Source organism: Rhododendron vialii, chromosome 7a, assembly GCF_030253575.1.
Source record: "Rhododendron vialii isolate Sample 1 chromosome 7a, ASM3025357v1".
NCBI classification, from domain to species: domain Eukaryota; kingdom Viridiplantae; phylum Streptophyta; class Magnoliopsida; order Ericales; family Ericaceae; genus Rhododendron; species Rhododendron vialii.
Window position 1 is genome coordinate 6,911,224 of NC_080563.1, and position 17,310 is coordinate 6,928,533.

Consider the following 17,310-nt stretch of genomic DNA (forward strand, 5'->3'; position numbering starts at 1 on the left):
CCACAATTACGTCCATATATATATTTATGCTGGTATTTACAATGTGTTTTGGTTTTAATTATTTGAACGCATTTTTTTTCACCAGGATCGAACCGCAGTCCGGTATTGGGATTCAGCAATTCTACGAATCGTTTCTCAAATTTGTCCAATTTATAGTTCGGTTCTTGATTTACAACAAAATTGAGAATCCGTCCCATAGGACCCATACGGAATGGGAATGATGTCAAGCATCTTCCCGTACAGTGGTGGGCAATCGACGACTCGAATCTTAATCAAGCAATGAACAATTCAGATTTTTATGTGCTCAAATTTGACATGAACCGTCCATGTTGAGATGAACGACCGAATCAGTCACCCTGCACCCCTCAGCAGGGAGTTGCTCGGCAGCATCCCGGATCTGGGCTCATACTCACCCCATGCTTGGCAGAGGTACAGAACTGCCCATCCGGCCACTCATCTTGACACGAACGGCTTAGATTTAATCCGAATGCATAAAAATCCAAGATTTGATCCAAGTATATAAAATTCTGGACCATCCCTCACTCGGATTCGATTGCTGAAACTGATTGGACCGCTCAGCACCACTGCAAGTACGCGGGGTGCTTGGCAGCATCCCCGTAAAAGGAAGTCACCCAGTGAATATATGTCCAACCTCGCTCCAGGGCATTGAATAATTTCTCTATCTCACCCCTTTCTGTAAAAGTCCGTTACAGTTAAAACTGAACAAACCGCATGCTCCACCACCCGCGCAATGTAGTTTCACTTTCACTCCCTTCTCCAACCCCCAAACGCCACTCCAATCGCAATGAATCTCCAACTTCTAAACTCACCTATCCTCCTCCGTCCCTCCTCCTCCTCCTCACCCCCCACCACCCGTTCGACGAAATTCCTCAATGACCCGACAAAACCCTCAACCCTGCCATTGTTTCTAATCAGAGCAGCCAAGAGACAAAACCCATCTCGAGGCCTCCAGAAGCAACCCGACAAGGACCTGTCTCGGATCCTGAGGACAGAGGCGGCGATAAATGCCATTGAGAGGAAAGCTAATTCGAACAAGTATAACCAGCTGTGGCCCAAAGCGGTGTTGGACGCTCTTGACGAGGCGATACGGGAGAATCAGTGGGAGTCTGCTCTAAAGGTTTGTGGGTTTGTCTTTTCGTGTTGTTTAAGTGGGCTTTGGTTGTTTGAGTTATGGTGGTGTCAATTTATGTTCTGGGTAGTTGTCTGCTTAATCTTGTGTGGCTTGTTGAGAGAATTGGCCAAACCAACAAACGTACAACGCGAGAAGAACAATCAAGGAAAAAAAACCCGGAGTACTCAGGACGCATATCAGAGATTTTCCGGAGTTTTTTAACTACACATTCACTGTCTACACCAGTTTTCAGTAGAAGTTGCATCGGATGCGTATAGCAAGTATTTATGACCCAGGGTTACATCGTCAATTGTCATAATAACCCTAGTCGAACCACAACTTGTCAGAGAAGTGCAAATTATTGGGTAGTTGTCTGTGTAATCTTGTGTGGCTTGTCTAGAGAATTAGCCAAACAAACAAACGCACAAAGAGCAATTGAGAGGAGAAAAAAAACAAAGAACACAAGACACATATAAAAGATTTTACGTGGTTCCTTAACTGTGGAGTTGAGCACATTCACTGCTTAAACCAGTTTTCAGTATGCATCGAATGACGAATGGAGTACAAGTTGCATAGGATGGCGTATAACAATTATTTATAACCTAGGGTTTACATTGTCAATTCCCGTAATACCCCTGGTCAAACCATGGATTGTCAGAGAAGCACAAATTATAAGGAATCAGACCATACATGGCTAATTTGAATTTTGTTTTGAGGAAAGTGGAGTTTTGTAGTGGTGGCAAAAGAAGAGAGCTTTTCACAAATTGGAATAATGAAATTGACCTCAAATTGTGAAGGATTAAAATGATTAATAAAACAATTAATCATAGAATAAAAACAATGTTTTTTTTGTTTAAATGGGAAACAAGTACCTCCTGTGGATGAATGCCGTAAATAATCCTTTCAAGTGATGGATATTATTTAGGTTTTGACAATAGTTGTTATTCAGTTATTCTGGAAATTGGAGTTAGTTAGTTGTAGTCAGAATTTGTTAAGAGGGTTAGTTGAGTTAATTAGTGGGAGTAGTCTAATTTATAGACTAGGTGTAAAGAAGGACACTTGAGCATAAATACTTGAAAGTGCTCTCAGAGAATTAAAGATCAATTCATCTTCCTGTTAACGCATCCTGTTTTGGTTTACGCCTTCACAGTGTCTCTGGTTTTCCCTTCCAAAGTCTGTTTCTTGCTTGCTTTCTTCTTAGAAGGGCTTGCATCAAATGGGACCAAATCAGGTTTTGTATTTTCTTTTCAATTTTTTGGTAATTTTTTGTTTCGTTTAATTTCGAGTGAAGTGGTTAGTGATATTGGCAACCTAATTGAGAGAGAGAGAGAGAGAGAGAGAGAGAGATTGGAGCTGTTTGAATTTTTTATCTTGGTGAGGTTAGAGGAACAGTGTCTGTTAACTAGTTGTCATTATCTTTCTGTATTGCTGCTTTTGTTGTCATTAATTACAGGACTTCTAAATTTTTGACATAACAAATTTTTTTCCTTTGAATTTGTTTCAAGGAATATGTAAAAGAAAATTTGTGATAGCTATCAAAACAAATTTATTCTCTGCAGAAATTTGTTTCATAGCTATAATGCATGACAAGTTGATTTGATATATCCTGTAAGTACCAGATGAGCTCTTTATGATTCCATCATTTTCCTGAAACAAAAACGAGTATCCCTTTTATAGATCTTTCGTCTTCTTCGTAAGCAACATTGGTACGAACCAAGATGCCAAACATACACAAAGCTGTTGGTGATGCTGGGCAAGTGCAGGCAACCAAAACAAGCAGGCTTTCTTTTTGAGCTTATACATTCTGATGGGCTCGAACCCACTGTAGATGTCTACACTGCACTTGTGAGTGCATATGGCCTCAGTGGTCTCCTTGATGAAGCATTTCATACTCTTGATCTTATGAAGTCAGTCTCTGATTGCAGACCAGATGTATATACCTATTCCATTCTTATCAACTGTTGCATGAAGCTCCATCGTTTTCATTTCGTCAAAGGCATACTCGCTGAGATGTCATACTTGGGAGTTGAATGTAGTGCAGTTACGTACAACACTATAATTGATGGATATGGCAAGGCCAAACTGTTTGAACCCATGGAGAACTCGTTGACGGACATGATTGAAAGTGACGCATGCAATCCAGATGTTTTCACATTGAATTCTTTTATTGGAACATATGGGAATTGTGGGAAGATTGTGGAAATGGAAAAGTGGTTTGAAGAATTTCAGCTAATGGGAATAGGACCTGACATAAAGACATTTAACATTCTGATTAAATCATACGGGAAAGCTGGCATGTATGAGAAGATGGGTTCTGTTTTGGAGTTTATGAAGAAAAGATTCTTTTCCCCAACAGTTGTCACTTTTAATACCGTTATTGAGGCATTTGGTAGGTCTGGAAATATTGAGAAGATGGAAGAATTCTTTCTGAAGATGAAGCATCAGGGAATGAAGCCCACCTCTGTTACTTACTGTACTCTTGTCAGTGCATATAGTAAATCTGGGCTTTTGCATAGGATTGATTCAATCATGAGGCAAGTAGAGAACTCTGATGTAGTTCTTGATACGGCATTTTTCAATTGTGTTATCAGTGCATATGGTCGAGCTGGTAACATTAAAAGGATGGGTGAGTTATTATTGACAATGAAAGAGAGAAATTGTAAGCTGGACAATATCACCTTAGCTACATTGATACAAGCGTACAAAAAACAAGGCATGATAGAGGCTGTAAAAGAGTTGGAGGATAAGATGATTTCTGATGAGGAAAATTCAGGTATGCTTCCTAATTTTTCTACTTAGCAAGATTTTTTTCCCCCTAACTAGCAAACTTTTTAATTGTGGCTAGTTAGTGAAACATGCTGTTCTCTACGGGTCACATTCTCTTTGTTTTAGTTTTAAATCTGAAAGGATTCTCATCTTAAATTTGTAGTAAGGATGAAGTTGATCGGATGCTAACATTAAGAAGGGTAGCATGAAGAAAGGGAGCATACTGACCGTACATGTGCGAATTCTACCACTTCCTAAACCAGGTACCAAGTAATGCTTGTTTTGCTCCATTCCGAAGGGTTTCGATTATCACTATTTTTGCTACGTAAACACTTCTGGGTATTTAGTAACTCATACAAGACCTCTAATTTGATGCATTATGAGCATGTCATGTTACTGTCCTCTGGAGCTTTGTTCATAGGGCTCTTTCCCAACCCCCCTGGCATTTGTTCCAAATTTGACTGAATTCAGAAGGGTCTAAAAGAAGGTTTTCCTTGTGGAATATTCGCTTGCGTAGGGATGTGATTGATTGGGAGTAGGAGGCATTGATGGCTTTGCTTTGTAGAGTGTATGGTTTGCAAAGGGTAGGAGATCTTACTAAGACATGATCTTTTCAGGTGAAATCTTACTACCAAGCTTTATGCGGGTGTGGTAATCCCTCTTTCCCTTGACAAGAAATTCAGAAGACTATGGCTCCGTTGAAGGTGAGTTTTTTTTTTTTGGATGGTGTGCGGCCCAAGGTAAGATTCTTACTGTTGATAATGTGATTCGAAGGCGGAGGATTATTGTCAACTGGTGTTGTATGTGCAAATGGGATGCGGAGATTGTTGATCATCTTCTCATTTATTGTTCGGTGGCGTGGGAGCTTTGGACTTTGGCGTTTTCTTGGCTTGGGTTGAAGTGGGCCATCTCGAGGAATGTCATGGAGCTCTTAATTGCGTGGAGAGGTGCTAGAGTGGGAAAAAGAAGGAAGAGTGTTTGGGCCATGATCACTCTTTGTTTGATGTGGATAATATGGTGTGAGAGGAACTTGAGATGTTTTGAGGGGCTGGCTAATCCTTTATTTAGGATCCAGAGTTTTTTTTATTAGTAGCTTGTATAATTGGGACAAGGGGGAATGTAATCCTTCCCTTGACCAATACATAGATTGGTTTGATCATTTTTGTACTTTTGGCAGGGTATAGGGCCTTTTTGTAATCCCCTTTTTTGTATTCCCTTAATGCCTGGTTTCTAATATATTTACTTATCAAAAAATATCTATGCATCTGTCTTCTAGAGCTCAGGACTACCTCTGTAGGTACAAGACTGATGCGGGCGCAGTATTAACTAAGTTTGGACTACATAAAAACAGTCCTGCTACCACAGCCCAACAGGTGGTGAATTAGACGCATGTAATGCCAAAAGTGCTAAATTCCAGTACACAGATTCGCAGATATCAATGCACATTCATAGATTCCAAAACATCTCATGGATATCAATCCATATTTTACACACTGTCCCTTGCCCTAAGGGCAGTCACTAGCATTTTCCCTATGCCAAATGTTTTTGGACTATGCTTTTTAAGTTAACTGGTTATTTTCTGTCTAGCCTTTTCTATGCTAGACATTCTATAAGGAAGTTCCCATCCAATAAAGATCCATGACAACTTGCATACTAGTATCACTGCATAGTAGCAGAAGACCTGCCTCCTGCTGGCTTTATCCAATTGATAATATAACTTCACAGACTTTGGTATTAGATGCCGTCCAAGTTTAATGGAGTATGTTCAACTTTCTTCCTTGTTTTCAATTTTCTCTACTATTTTCCGAACATTCTCCCTTTGCCTTGATTTGTTTAGTTGGGTTTTGAAGTTGCATATACATTTGAGTACTGTGTTGCCAAATGCAATTTCCAGAAACGTTTCAAGCCTGATACATCTCTTATCTGTACTATTCTTCGTAGCATCTTGTTCTCCTCTGGTTCGTTTCTAACCAACAAGAAAGTAGGAAGAGTCAATATTGGGAATTGATAGATGTAGGCGGTTTTTTGGTTAGTAGCTTGTATAGTTGGGACAAGGGGGAATCTAATCCTTCTCTTGACCAATTCATAGATTGTTTTGATCTTTTCCTTTCTCATGGTAGTGTACAGGGCCTTTTCGTCTGTGGCATTTTTTTTTGTATGTGGATGACATTCCCTTAATGCCTTGTTTCTAATATATTAATTTACTTATCAAAAATGAAAACTAGGACAAACCTTTTTCCTGGAGGAATTGGTTTTCACATGGACAGGGCAACAACTGGATCATAAGAATGTTCCTCAGCTGGTCCTTGTGTTCCAGCAATTTTCTAGTGGAAATGGAGTTAGGATCCAGTATTGTTTCCTTTGATCTTGTCTTTTGTAAGTTAGAAACTTTTGGGTGTGGATTACGGATTATCTGTTCCTATAATTAGTTTCTCACTTTTCAGACTGGATTATTTTTGGATTTTGTCATCTCTGTTGGAAAATCAAACATGCTTTTGTGTGTTAGAGTAGTTGTCCCACGTATGGAATGAAAGATAGCTTAATAACATTTGGATCCCCTCCACTCATTGCCAATTGGTTTTGAGTTGGCTATAAAGTTTCCACATTCTGTTTGGAAGCTCTTGTCGCAAAAAGGAATTTTTTGTACTCCGGAGGAAACAGAAACAAAGAAAAAAGAAAGTGGCATTGTTCGGCTTCTTACCCTCTTGTCCCAGGATCTGACGGTAAATAGATGGCAAAAGCCGTTTAGCTGTAGAATAGCTGTTTGGTTGTGAAGCAGTTGTTGGCATAGCTAGTGGGAGATTGTTGGGGTGTTCAATTCCGTAAGGTAGCTTACAGAAGCCTGAGATGCAGGTAGAAGGAAATATGATAGAGTTTACTGCACCGCAACTGACTTGAACTGAACTCCATTCTGAACTTCCACTGTATTTTATTTAAAAAAAAAAAAATCATCTCTCTGATTGTGGTTTGCTTGTGATTGGGACACAAGACTCGGTTTGGTTTGGTTTGATGTATGTTGCATAAACACTCTCTCTCATTATTCTGCATTCATGTTTCTGAAACAGGGCAAACTGCTTGTTTCTTGAGCCTGTATATGCAGTTATATATACAGATTTTATCAAAGGAACAAAACAGAATTACAACTTGTTCTGGCATGGGTGAAGATTGCAACTGAACTCCAGAAGAAACAAGGTAGGTACATTGCCCCCTATTCTTGATTGTTTTTTTCCGACGAACTTATTCTGGTTATCTGGAATGAAAGATCTGAAACAATGGATTCTTACAGAGTGCATTTTTACATTTCCTTGGCTAAGGAAAGACCGTGAAGAGCTTCTAATTTGCATCGAGCGACTTATCGGTAATTGTCTTCAGCTCTTGAACACTTTTTTGGCCTCTTACCCTCGGTTTATCTGTGAACTGTTGTCTAATTAAGGAAAATCTGTAGAGTTCTTACAATCTGTCGCTATGGTATGCTCAAATAACTAGATATCAAGATACCACCGTGCATAATGTGAAACTACCGAATTCTAAATTCTAAAGGAAACTCCCTGGCTCGACTCTCTATTTTGTTTTTCCCTTAGGCTCCGTTCAGTTGCCAGGAAAGTACAAGAAAGGATGGGAAAATTAACTTTCCCATGATTTTTGTAGTGTTCAGTTGGCAGGAAAGTAATGGGAAACATGTTTTTAAGTTTTCCTGCAGGAATTACTTTCCTACAAAAGTGATCCTGCAAAAAACACAGGATTTTGCGTCGCGGGAAAAGGAAAATGAGTAAACACTCACAAAATTTTCCCGAAAGTTTCTTTTTCCTGACAAATGAACAACTAAACCTTAATTATTCTTGCAAAATTCTTTTGTCAAATGAACACTCACAGGAAAATAATTTTCTTTTTCCTTTACTTCACTTTACTTGACTTTTCCTGAGAATAACTTTCCCGTACAATATTCCTGGCAACTGAACGGAGCCTTATTGTTCTTCCATTTTTCTGGGAAAAACGATTGTGAACTTGATGTACATCATCTGCTAATAATAACCTTCGAACGAAGAATATTGTTATGTTAATTAACCTATTTGTCAGTTTGTTTCTGGTGACAAATCTGGTCTTTTATGCATTGTATAGCTATGGCACCATTAAACACTTGTTTCATCTTGATTGATTAAAATGCAAATCTTTCTCATCATAAGTATGAAAAACGTGCTCAGTTGAATTAGTAATTGATTATGGGTCCAACAATTCTGGAAGCAATCTGATCCGAAGTGATGGGAAGTAGTGCCACCTGCCAAAATTTCCGTTCACATTGAACTTAGGAGGCTCTAGGATCCCTCCGCACCACACGTACACCACACATTGGCCTGGAATCCAAACGAGCATTGCTCCAAGAACACAGAATAAATCTCGTTCTAGTCTTCTAGCGCAGTTTTGGAGAATTCGTTTTTGTCCTGAAAAGAGAAATTTTCAGAGAAGTGAAGTTATCTAATATAACATTTTCATTTGACGATATGCCAGTTTATCAGATTCTGAAGTTTTAACTGCTTCCCTGTTTTGTACACAAAAACAACACATAATTTAAACGGCATATTACGAGTTCATAAACACAAGTATGAGTGTTGCTACACGAATTAAAGAATCTTAGGGGTTTGCTTCCTCCCAAATTCCCTGGTTTGAAATCTCACAGATGTCATCAACTCCTCTGGGTCAGTGCTTAAGGAGCAATTCCTCCAGCTCTAATTGGGCTCCCCGCAATTGGGCGGTGGGATTGGGCCCCAGAATGAGTCGAGGTGGGCGTAAGCTGGCTCAGACACCTGAGTTATCAAAAAAAATAACTACGAGTATGATAAGTGAGATGGATATATGTTAATTTTCGTACTATTTTCCTGTAGACACATGAAGAAAGGGTGGCAGCTAACAAAAATTAAAGAAGCCTCTAGTGTTGTCTTTGGATCATAAATTGTAGAGAGATTGGTAGAGAATAATGAAAAGGTATGAAGCTGAGTAATTTTTTTTTTCTTCTTTTTTTATCGGCGAAAGTCAGTATAGTATTGTATGAAGTTGAGTAATTGAAATTTATTTTTTTTCCCTATCCATTTTGCTTCTGTGAATTAAATTATCTACACAATTCCTGATGACCTAAGCCAAAGTCATTAGTTGGAACACTGCTGGAGAAAAAGTCAAAATCCCATGTTTTCTAGCATTGGGCCAGAGTTCAATTTCGTAGGCTGAAAACCAGAAGCTTCTAATGGAGGTGTAAACAGTCCAAGTCCCCTCAGCAGTTTTAAACGAAACCAATTGAAGCAATCATGGAATTAATTGGACCCAAAAGAAAGCCCTCGAACATCATCATTTCTTTAAGAAAAAAAGTGTACCTTATGTGACCGTAGGATTTTTGGATATTTTAATCACCTAAAAATCTTCTCATCTCAAGATTGTCACATGATTCAATCCTTGAAAATGAACCGAACAATGGTCCAGATAAAATTGGGCACAGAAAAGGGTTTTGGTGTAAACACGAAAGGACGTATGGCACTTCAGGTGATTGAAAATGAATCGAATAACATTGAAATCTTTAGTTATGAGGGTTTGTGATTATAGGATCACAGTAAGAACGTTAGTACTTTTCGTGACAAGGCTTTGTGAGCAAGTCGCGAGACTCTTAACCCCAAAGTTTAGCTCAACTGGACAGGACATCAATATTCAAGTTGAGGTTCTCCCTTCGAGTCTAAGGGTCAGCACTTCAGGACCGTGCAAACCATACAAACTATATGGAGTGTGGATTTTGTGTTAATCTACCATGTGATGATACAACCCCTTGCCTTTCGGAAATACCCGTTCGCAATGCGATTTCACGACTATGACCGACTATGTAGTGACAGCCAAAATGACCCTTCGAGCTAAACTCAAGGGGTCACCTATTGTGGTGTAGGGTTACGAGGTGTTATGCTGTTTTTATATTCTTTGTACCGAACTTAGAAATTATTGTGGTGTACGTAATTGCGCAACAATATATGGTATTTCCATTTCAGTTGCAGAAAGTCTATTGTCACAGACTTTTCATACACATATCATGCACAGATCATTATGTGGGGTCCATTATGGGTTCCACACAAATGATCCGAACCGCTCATTAAATGTAAAATATTTTTTCAAGGGTCTCCACAAAAAATTAACTCAATCCGATACCTATAGGCTCTCGATCCAATCATTTAACTTTTCATTATTCTGAAATCTGAATGAAAAGTTAGATGATTGGATCGAGCTTCTATATGTATCGGATTGAGTTGATTTTTTGTGTGGACCATCGAAAAAATATTTTACATTTAATGAACGGCTCGGATTGTTTATGTGAGACCCGTAGTGGGTCCCACATTAAAATCTGTGCAAAATCTGTGCACAGAAATCTGTGTGGATAGCACAGCTCTTTCAGTTGTGCTTTTATCAGTGGTAGTTGTTTAGATAGTGATACTCTACTCTTAACTACTTTGAGTTTGAAACCAAGGAAAGTGATTGTGACAATTTTCATCTCTTCTGGGTAAATCCAATTGATCGGACACAACTAATGATAGCATATGGAAAATGGTGACCATTAATCATGACCGTAACATCACTTGACAAGAAAGAAAAACCGACAAATTTCAAAAACCACGTTCGTGCATGGTTGCTTTAAGAGTTTCGGATCCTCTATCGCAGGTTCGATCACTTTAATTTCCCGCTGTGGTAACGAAAAGAGAGGATTCAGGCAACAGAGGATCTAGAACCCTATAACACATCGCTCGCTTAAAACCTATGGGATAGAGGTGTTAAGTGTAATTTCAGGTTCCTTACTTGATTAGTGTGTATATAACAACTTGTTTATGTACTAAAAGGTGGTCGAATAAGTACATAAACAACTACCACTAATTCGACCACCTTTTAGTACGCCTCAAATTTTTTAAGAGCTTTAGGTTATGCTCAATAATGTAGATCAAAATAATTATTGAATGGTAAGTTTATTAGAATGAGACATGAAACTTTATTCTTCTTATTGTGGCTTTTGTGTATCCTTTTTTTTTTTTTTTGCCATAATATATTTTTTTGGCTGTATCCTTTTCTTTTGAACTGCTTTTGGCTGTAACATTATTCTCTTTTCCTAGTGGAGAGAGTATAATGGTTACTATCACAGGGCAGTGTCATCTCATCAACAAATGAGAGAAATCTCACAATATTGCAATCGCGATCGACAACTGTCTGGTTAGGTATGGGGAATACCATCTTCATTTTTTCATTTGGTAATTGAGTGTTTTATGCGCTCGTGATTCCAAGATCCTGAAACTAATGACCGGTGAAAGAGTCTCTTACAATTTCATTTGCGATTTTTTGTCAACTGATGTTTCGGCTGAACTCAAATTTTGTTCCCATTACTCCTCCTAAAAAGTCTACTGTACCAATCATAAAGTTGACTTACAAATACCCACTGAAAGAGCAATCATTCCATGTCGGAAAGTGTAAGTACCCATTGACCATTGTCTTTCAAATCCGATTAGAAGTTTATGACAAAATGATTTGAAATGGAGGGGAAGGGGATATTTTTCCAAGTACTTCGGGGATTTGCTATCTCGTAAAATCTTAGGTTTGGAATATTTTGGGCGCTATTAGTTTTTTTGGAGTTAGTCCACATACAGTCTAAATTTGCTCCGATTTTAATTGGACTTCCTGTAAGTAGGCAGTGGAATTGAACCCCAAAATTAATTGAGGTGCGCGCAAATGACAACACCCTGACACAAAAATTCTGGTTTGAAATTAAGGACAGCGACTATGACCAATTTCCATCACTTTTGGATCCTCATAGCAAACGTAGTTGGTCGGACCCATCACCCAGGTAATAATACCAGAGGAAAATGGTGATCATGAGCCTAAAATCATTACGATAAGACGGCTCGCAGAAGAGGAAACTAAAAAATTATTCAGTATTACTGGAGTATCATTGTCACGTATCGACCTAGTAGAAGAGGAATATTTTTGTGGGGGTGTTTCTTTGGCTTCCCATGTAAAAGTTTATGCTATCAGCATACATTATGCGAATAAACGTATCCTATTCGTAGGTTATATACCAGTACCCTACTAAGGGCAGTTGTATACAAATAACATACTAAAAACATCATCAATTACCAACATAATTTCCTTAGTACGCATGTCGGTCATCATCGTAATCTTGAGTGTGAATGGAAAATTGGGATCTAGCCAAGACAATAGATAATTGCACAATTCGTCTGTCCTTTTTTTTCTTACATACCCTGAGACGCGATGAGATTAGTTGTGTTTATCAACTACAAATTTTAGTTATGCATTCTAATATATTTTTGGCGGGATTAAATTTTAGAAAATAAGCATGGAAACTTTTAAAAATATCATATCGTACTTTGTAAAATTTTCTCCCAAATCTCCGTCTCCCTAATGCTAAAATCTCGACTCCATCCCTGATTTCTGCCATCCGAACTATTTCTAGTTGTACCTTTTCAATTCTCCCTAAGGCCAATACCATTCCCAGTTGCCACTATATGCTACATCCACAGTTCCACTATTGCCATTTGCCAAATATTCCCCTCTAATCAACTCCCTTGACAATTTGGAAAATTGTTCTAAGCAATTCTATCTTCATCTTTTCCCAATGGGACCATTCATGCTTTCATTAGAATCATCCACCACAACAATTAGTTCACACACAATGGTACAAATTCTACAAGACAACATATAAAGATAGAATGTACGAAAGTGATTGGATCCTCTTTTTTCTGCAAGTGTCTGCACGCTAAAATGCATTTGACAATAATGAAGAAATAAATAAAAAATCCAAAATCCAAAATCCAAAATACATGAGTCAAGAGAGGAAAGTAACAAGATTGTTTGACAAACAAGAAGATCTCTTGAATGTTGTATCCAATGCCCCATGACCAAAATGAGAGCCAATCACAATAGAACTTTTTAGATAATTAAACAAGGAAATTTTGGAGGAAGAAGAAGAGTTCTCTCTTTTCTGTTGGTGGTTTAAAAAGTAGATGAGAAAATGATGATATATTTGTCAAAAAGGCCTACTTTTTTTCCCCATTCTTTGTGAGAGAATGAAAACATTCTACAATGGATTATAGTTTTCATTTCATTTTTCTTTTTCATTGACAAATTTAACAAAAAAGTAGGGTTAAAGTGATTTTGAAAGGAACATAAAAGGTAAAGTTCAGCAGAATTTTTTTAGTAAATTATTTGGTCACATCTTCTGGAACTACCCTATTCCTATAAGTTAATTAATTGATATATGTGGATTATTTGAAGCTGTGGATATGAAATCCACTCATGTTCAATAGACTAATGTGTCTTCAAATTCAAAGGATTTGAAACGCGTCGTAGAAAAGTTCAAATTAAAACGCCTTAATTAACTAAAATACAACCACAATTTTAGAATAATCCATGAAAATTGAGAAAAAGAAACAACTTATAGCTAGTGAAATCTTTCTCTTTTTTTTTTTTACTTTTTTTATCAGTCAAGGGTTAGAGGAGCAGGCAATAGGCATAGCTAATCTTTCTTGAGCGGCATCATACAGACTCTAGACCAACAGAGAGAATTTTGGAAGACTCTAGACCAACAGAGAGAATTTTGGAAGAGATATATCAGTCATTCTAATGTAAGTTCTATTGCTCTATTAATGTGCAACTAGAACAAAAAAATAACTTATTCACGGCTCCTCCCTGAATAAGTTATTTACGGCAGCGCACAATCTCGCCAGTCCACCTCAGCAATCAATGGTTCCAAATTGTTCAAAATACTTTTGGATGCGCGAGATTGAGCGCTGTAGAACTTAGTTTACGAGCCATTAGAGAGCAGCTTCCGTAAATAAGTTTTTTCTCCTATAACATAACCTCTCTTATCGGAGTACTACTGCAAGCAGGTTTAATTGACCCAATTACAATGGTGCATGGGAGAAATTAGTGACGGAAAATCATTTCGAAATATTCAATAGTGATAAACTAAGTATTTATTCTTTCTTTCGGTGCATAGGAAATTCAATTATTTATTCTGTGTGTTACGTACCGTGTACCACTTTGGTTGATAGTTGGACAAACCACCTCAACCAGAATTAAATGCTAGTGCCTACGTGATATACGCGAAGGAAAAAAACACAAGATGCTATATACCTTTGAGGGAGAAATTGTTGGGTGCCGATCGAGCGGGTACCACGTGGCAGTATCCTTTGGCGATTCCAGCCGTCCAAACGAGTTTTGGAAAGTTTGGATTTTAGAGCGAGGAGAGGAGAGGAGAGAGTGGTCAGATAAGAAAAGAGAGAGTGAATAAATCTAGGCCGACGGGATACCAACGGGATACCGCATGTGTGGTACCCGTCCGATACCCAAAAACAGCGCCCTTTGAGGTGGTGAGGAGAATCATGGATTGAAATCGAAATTGACAGTGTTCATTCTTTTTGAAACACACATAGATTCACCAAGAAACATAAGTACTTATTTCACAACACCTTCTTAAAAAATAAGTACTTATTTCACATTTTCAAATTTAAAAATAATGTAAATAAAAAATATTTTTTTTGTACCTTTCAAAAGATATCAATGAGATCTATCAAACAAAATCCATATTGCTCGAAAAATTATTTGCGTAAACACATTATTTTTTAACTTGAAATTGTCTTCTTAAAAAATAAGTACTTAAAATAAGTTCTGGAATGGGGCGTTACAATAGACATGAGAATAGTATTTCAAAAATACTTGGAAATAGGTAAAAGTTTGATCAGAAATAGCCGAAAATGCCTCGATACTTCCTCTACTTTTAATTTTTACGGCCTATTTGTAGTAGCTGTAATAGAGGTCAAAACATTTCAAACATTCCACGAAGGCTACGTTCAATTTCTACGGAGGCCAACATTCCAAACCTGTAATGAAGGGTTTGCTAGGTTGTTAATTTCAAGGTCTCGCAATTAGTCGGGGTGCGTGTAAGCTGACTATATATATATACACAGTCCGTCTCCCGTAAGGACCACCTCATTTTTATAAAATGCGGACCTCCCTTTCCCGATTGAATTTCAATGATCCGTGCCGCTCAATGTGTTCAGAACGTGATTTTAAGGGTACCCGCGAGAAATCAGCAAAAAAAATGACCGGGAAGGGCTTCATCCGAGCAGTTTTTGTTTGTTTTTTTATCAAACGGTTCAAACAAAAATTGCTCGGATGAAGCCCTTCCCGGTCATTTTTTTGCCGATTTTTCACAAGTACCCTTAAAATCACGTTCTAAACACATTGAGCAGCTCGGATCATCAAAATTCGATCGGAAAATAGGAGAAATGAGGAGGTCCGCATTTTAACTAAAATAAGGACTCCCTCATTTGAAACTGACTGTATATATATATATATAATAGTCTTGAGATAACTCACCATGTTTATAAATATATGAGTTTGTTAATTATTAGATTCTCATCTAATCTAATGATGCATATAGTTCATCTAAATCGTACCCACTAACTAATTAGTAATTATAAGCATTAGTCAAATTAAACGATGCCGCGCGAGTTGTCCTCGTTTAAATCTAACTGGATTTGGCAAAATTCGATTTTAATTAAGTGTTGGTAATCCACGGAATCATACCTTAATAGGGTTGGCAATTAAATTATCTCCATTTATTTAATTTGACGCGTCACTTAATGACTTGTTTGCACTGCATTAAATATGTTTAAAGGGATATGATAATATATTTTATGTGTGAAACCCTGTTTTTGTTTTTTTTGTTTAAATAAAAGCCCCCTAGATTGCCTAGCATGGTCCATTTGGTCCCAACTCTAATTAGTAGCCTTTCAATGTTATCAACATTACAGCTTGGCTGATTAATAGTATCTCCAAGGTCTAGGTTTCAGTTTTTTAATCAAGTTTTATTTTAACTATTTCACCGTTCAAAAAAAAAAAGTTTTATTTTAACTACTAACAGACCATGAGCTTTGTTTTGATTTTAATTGGGACCCCTACAAGTGAGCGGTGGAATTGGTCTACTAAAATTAGTCGAAGTTATCAAAAAACAATTGCTAGTACACGGAGGCTATATACTCCGCTACTTTGTCATGTAAAATTAGCTCGTCATCAGCACTGGGAAAATAAATTAATAAGTAGTTTTTTTTTTTTTTTGGGTAATGCAAGATGTTCTGGGCTAGCTTGCGCTCAATTCAAACTAATTTTTTACGGTCTCTTCCACAACCGTTTCACACGCTTATGCGTGGGGTGAAGTATTGCTTACCAGAAAGATGTAAATTACATTTTTACACATGCAAGTTAACAATTTACACACTCCACCTATTTATAAATGCACTCTACACTTTATCCTGGTGTTCAAAAGGACAAATAATGCAATTGTCAAAGCACATGAAAAGAGGAAATTTGAAGTCCATTTATAAGAAAACAAAGCGTGAAAATTATTTCCCATGTATATATCTACACATATAAGCGTGTAATTAAACACCTGTTGGGATTAAGAAGTACAATTTTTTCATCTGACTTTAGAGTTCTACCCCACCATTGCATTAGATATGATGCTATATATGCTGTAGATATATATATTTTTGCAGTAATTCCTACTCTTTGTTTGTATTTTTTATTGTGGAGGAAAAGGAAAAATTAAAGGAACTGACACTGAGTGGCTTGAGTACCTTTTAAAACACGTTCTGATCACATTGAACAGCTTAGACCATCAAAATTTGATCGTGAACTATGAGGTATTTTTTTAGGTGTCCCTTGAACCGCCATGTATATATATATATACACACACACGTGAGTAGCATTGAAAAGAAGTTAATTGTGTTCTTTTTTTGTGTGTAATATTGCATGGTGTTTCGGGCCAGCTTACAGGCACATCGGATTAATTTCTACAACTCCTTCCACAGCTGTTTCACAGACTTACATGTGAAGATGAGGTGACCTCAAGAGTTGCTAGTCAAAAGAATCAAACCTAAGATTCTAGAAAGAAGCAAACTCTTAAGTACCAGGCCAAAACCATTTGGACAACCGCGAGTTAATGTGAGGAAAATGACTAGATACTTGGCACAAGATCATATTTTTTCCCAGCTGGTTTGGTTGCCAAATGGACTATGGGACTTATATACTCCTATGTACTTGCCTACTTGGAATGCTACAAGAGAGAGTCAATTCATTTCGTCCGAGGGTAATTAGTGGTTGTATTTAATTAAGCTGACAGTAAGTGGAATCACCTAATCAAGATCCAAGTTTGCACTGCATAAATTTACCCAGTAATACTTGCCTATCAAAAAAATAAATAAATACTTACCAATCAATATTTGCTCATAAGATGTCGGCTATTTTTTACTACGCAACCAGAAAATAACGCTTAGCAAATCACGATGTTGCCTTGACGTGATGAGAGAAATTTTTGATTCCAA

The 17,310-nt window shown here is 37.5% G+C and overlaps 1 protein-coding gene across 5 annotated transcripts; it reads left to right on the forward strand.

Annotated features, from left to right (window-relative positions):
• The first annotated feature begins 666 nt into the window (after window positions 1-666).
• On the forward strand, window positions 667-7,433 carry LOC131334355 (pentatricopeptide repeat-containing protein At3g53170). 5 transcript variants are annotated; one of them, XM_058369323.1, is made up of 6 exons: window positions 667-1,138; window positions 2,810-3,905; window positions 4,062-4,161; window positions 4,516-4,602; window positions 6,964-7,090; window positions 7,185-7,433. In XM_058369323.1, exons 1-3 carry the CDS (start codon window positions 806-808, stop codon window positions 4,085-4,087), a joined length of 1,455 nt encoding a protein of 484 aa, XP_058225306.1. In that variant the 5' UTR covers window positions 667-805; the 3' UTR covers window positions 4,088-4,161; window positions 4,516-4,602; window positions 6,964-7,090; window positions 7,185-7,433. The 5 variants fall into 5 exon arrangements, with proteins under 5 accessions (XP_058225306.1, XP_058225307.1, XP_058225308.1 ...); XM_058369324.1 differs by lacking the exon at window positions 4,516-4,602; XM_058369325.1 differs by lacking the exon at window positions 4,516-4,602 and having other exon boundaries at window positions 6,999-7,090.
• Window positions 7,434-17,310: the final 9,877 nt, after the last annotated feature.

What these genes read in the sequence shown, in the direction of transcription:
- LOC131334355 (XM_058369323.1), top strand. Translation starts at nt 806, where the DNA reads ATGAATCTCCAACTTCTAAACTCACCTATCCTCCTCCGTCCCTCCTCC. An exon ending in AGTGGGAGTCTGCTCTAAAG is followed by an intron (nt 1,139 to 2,809) that starts GTTTGTGGGTTT and finishes TCCCTTTTATAG; the next exon opens with ATCTTTCGTCTTCTTCGTAA. An exon ending in TTCTGATGAGGAAAATTCAG is followed by an intron (nt 3,906 to 4,061) that starts GTATGCTTCCTA and finishes TTAAATTTGTAG; the next exon opens with TAAGGATGAAGTTGATCGGA.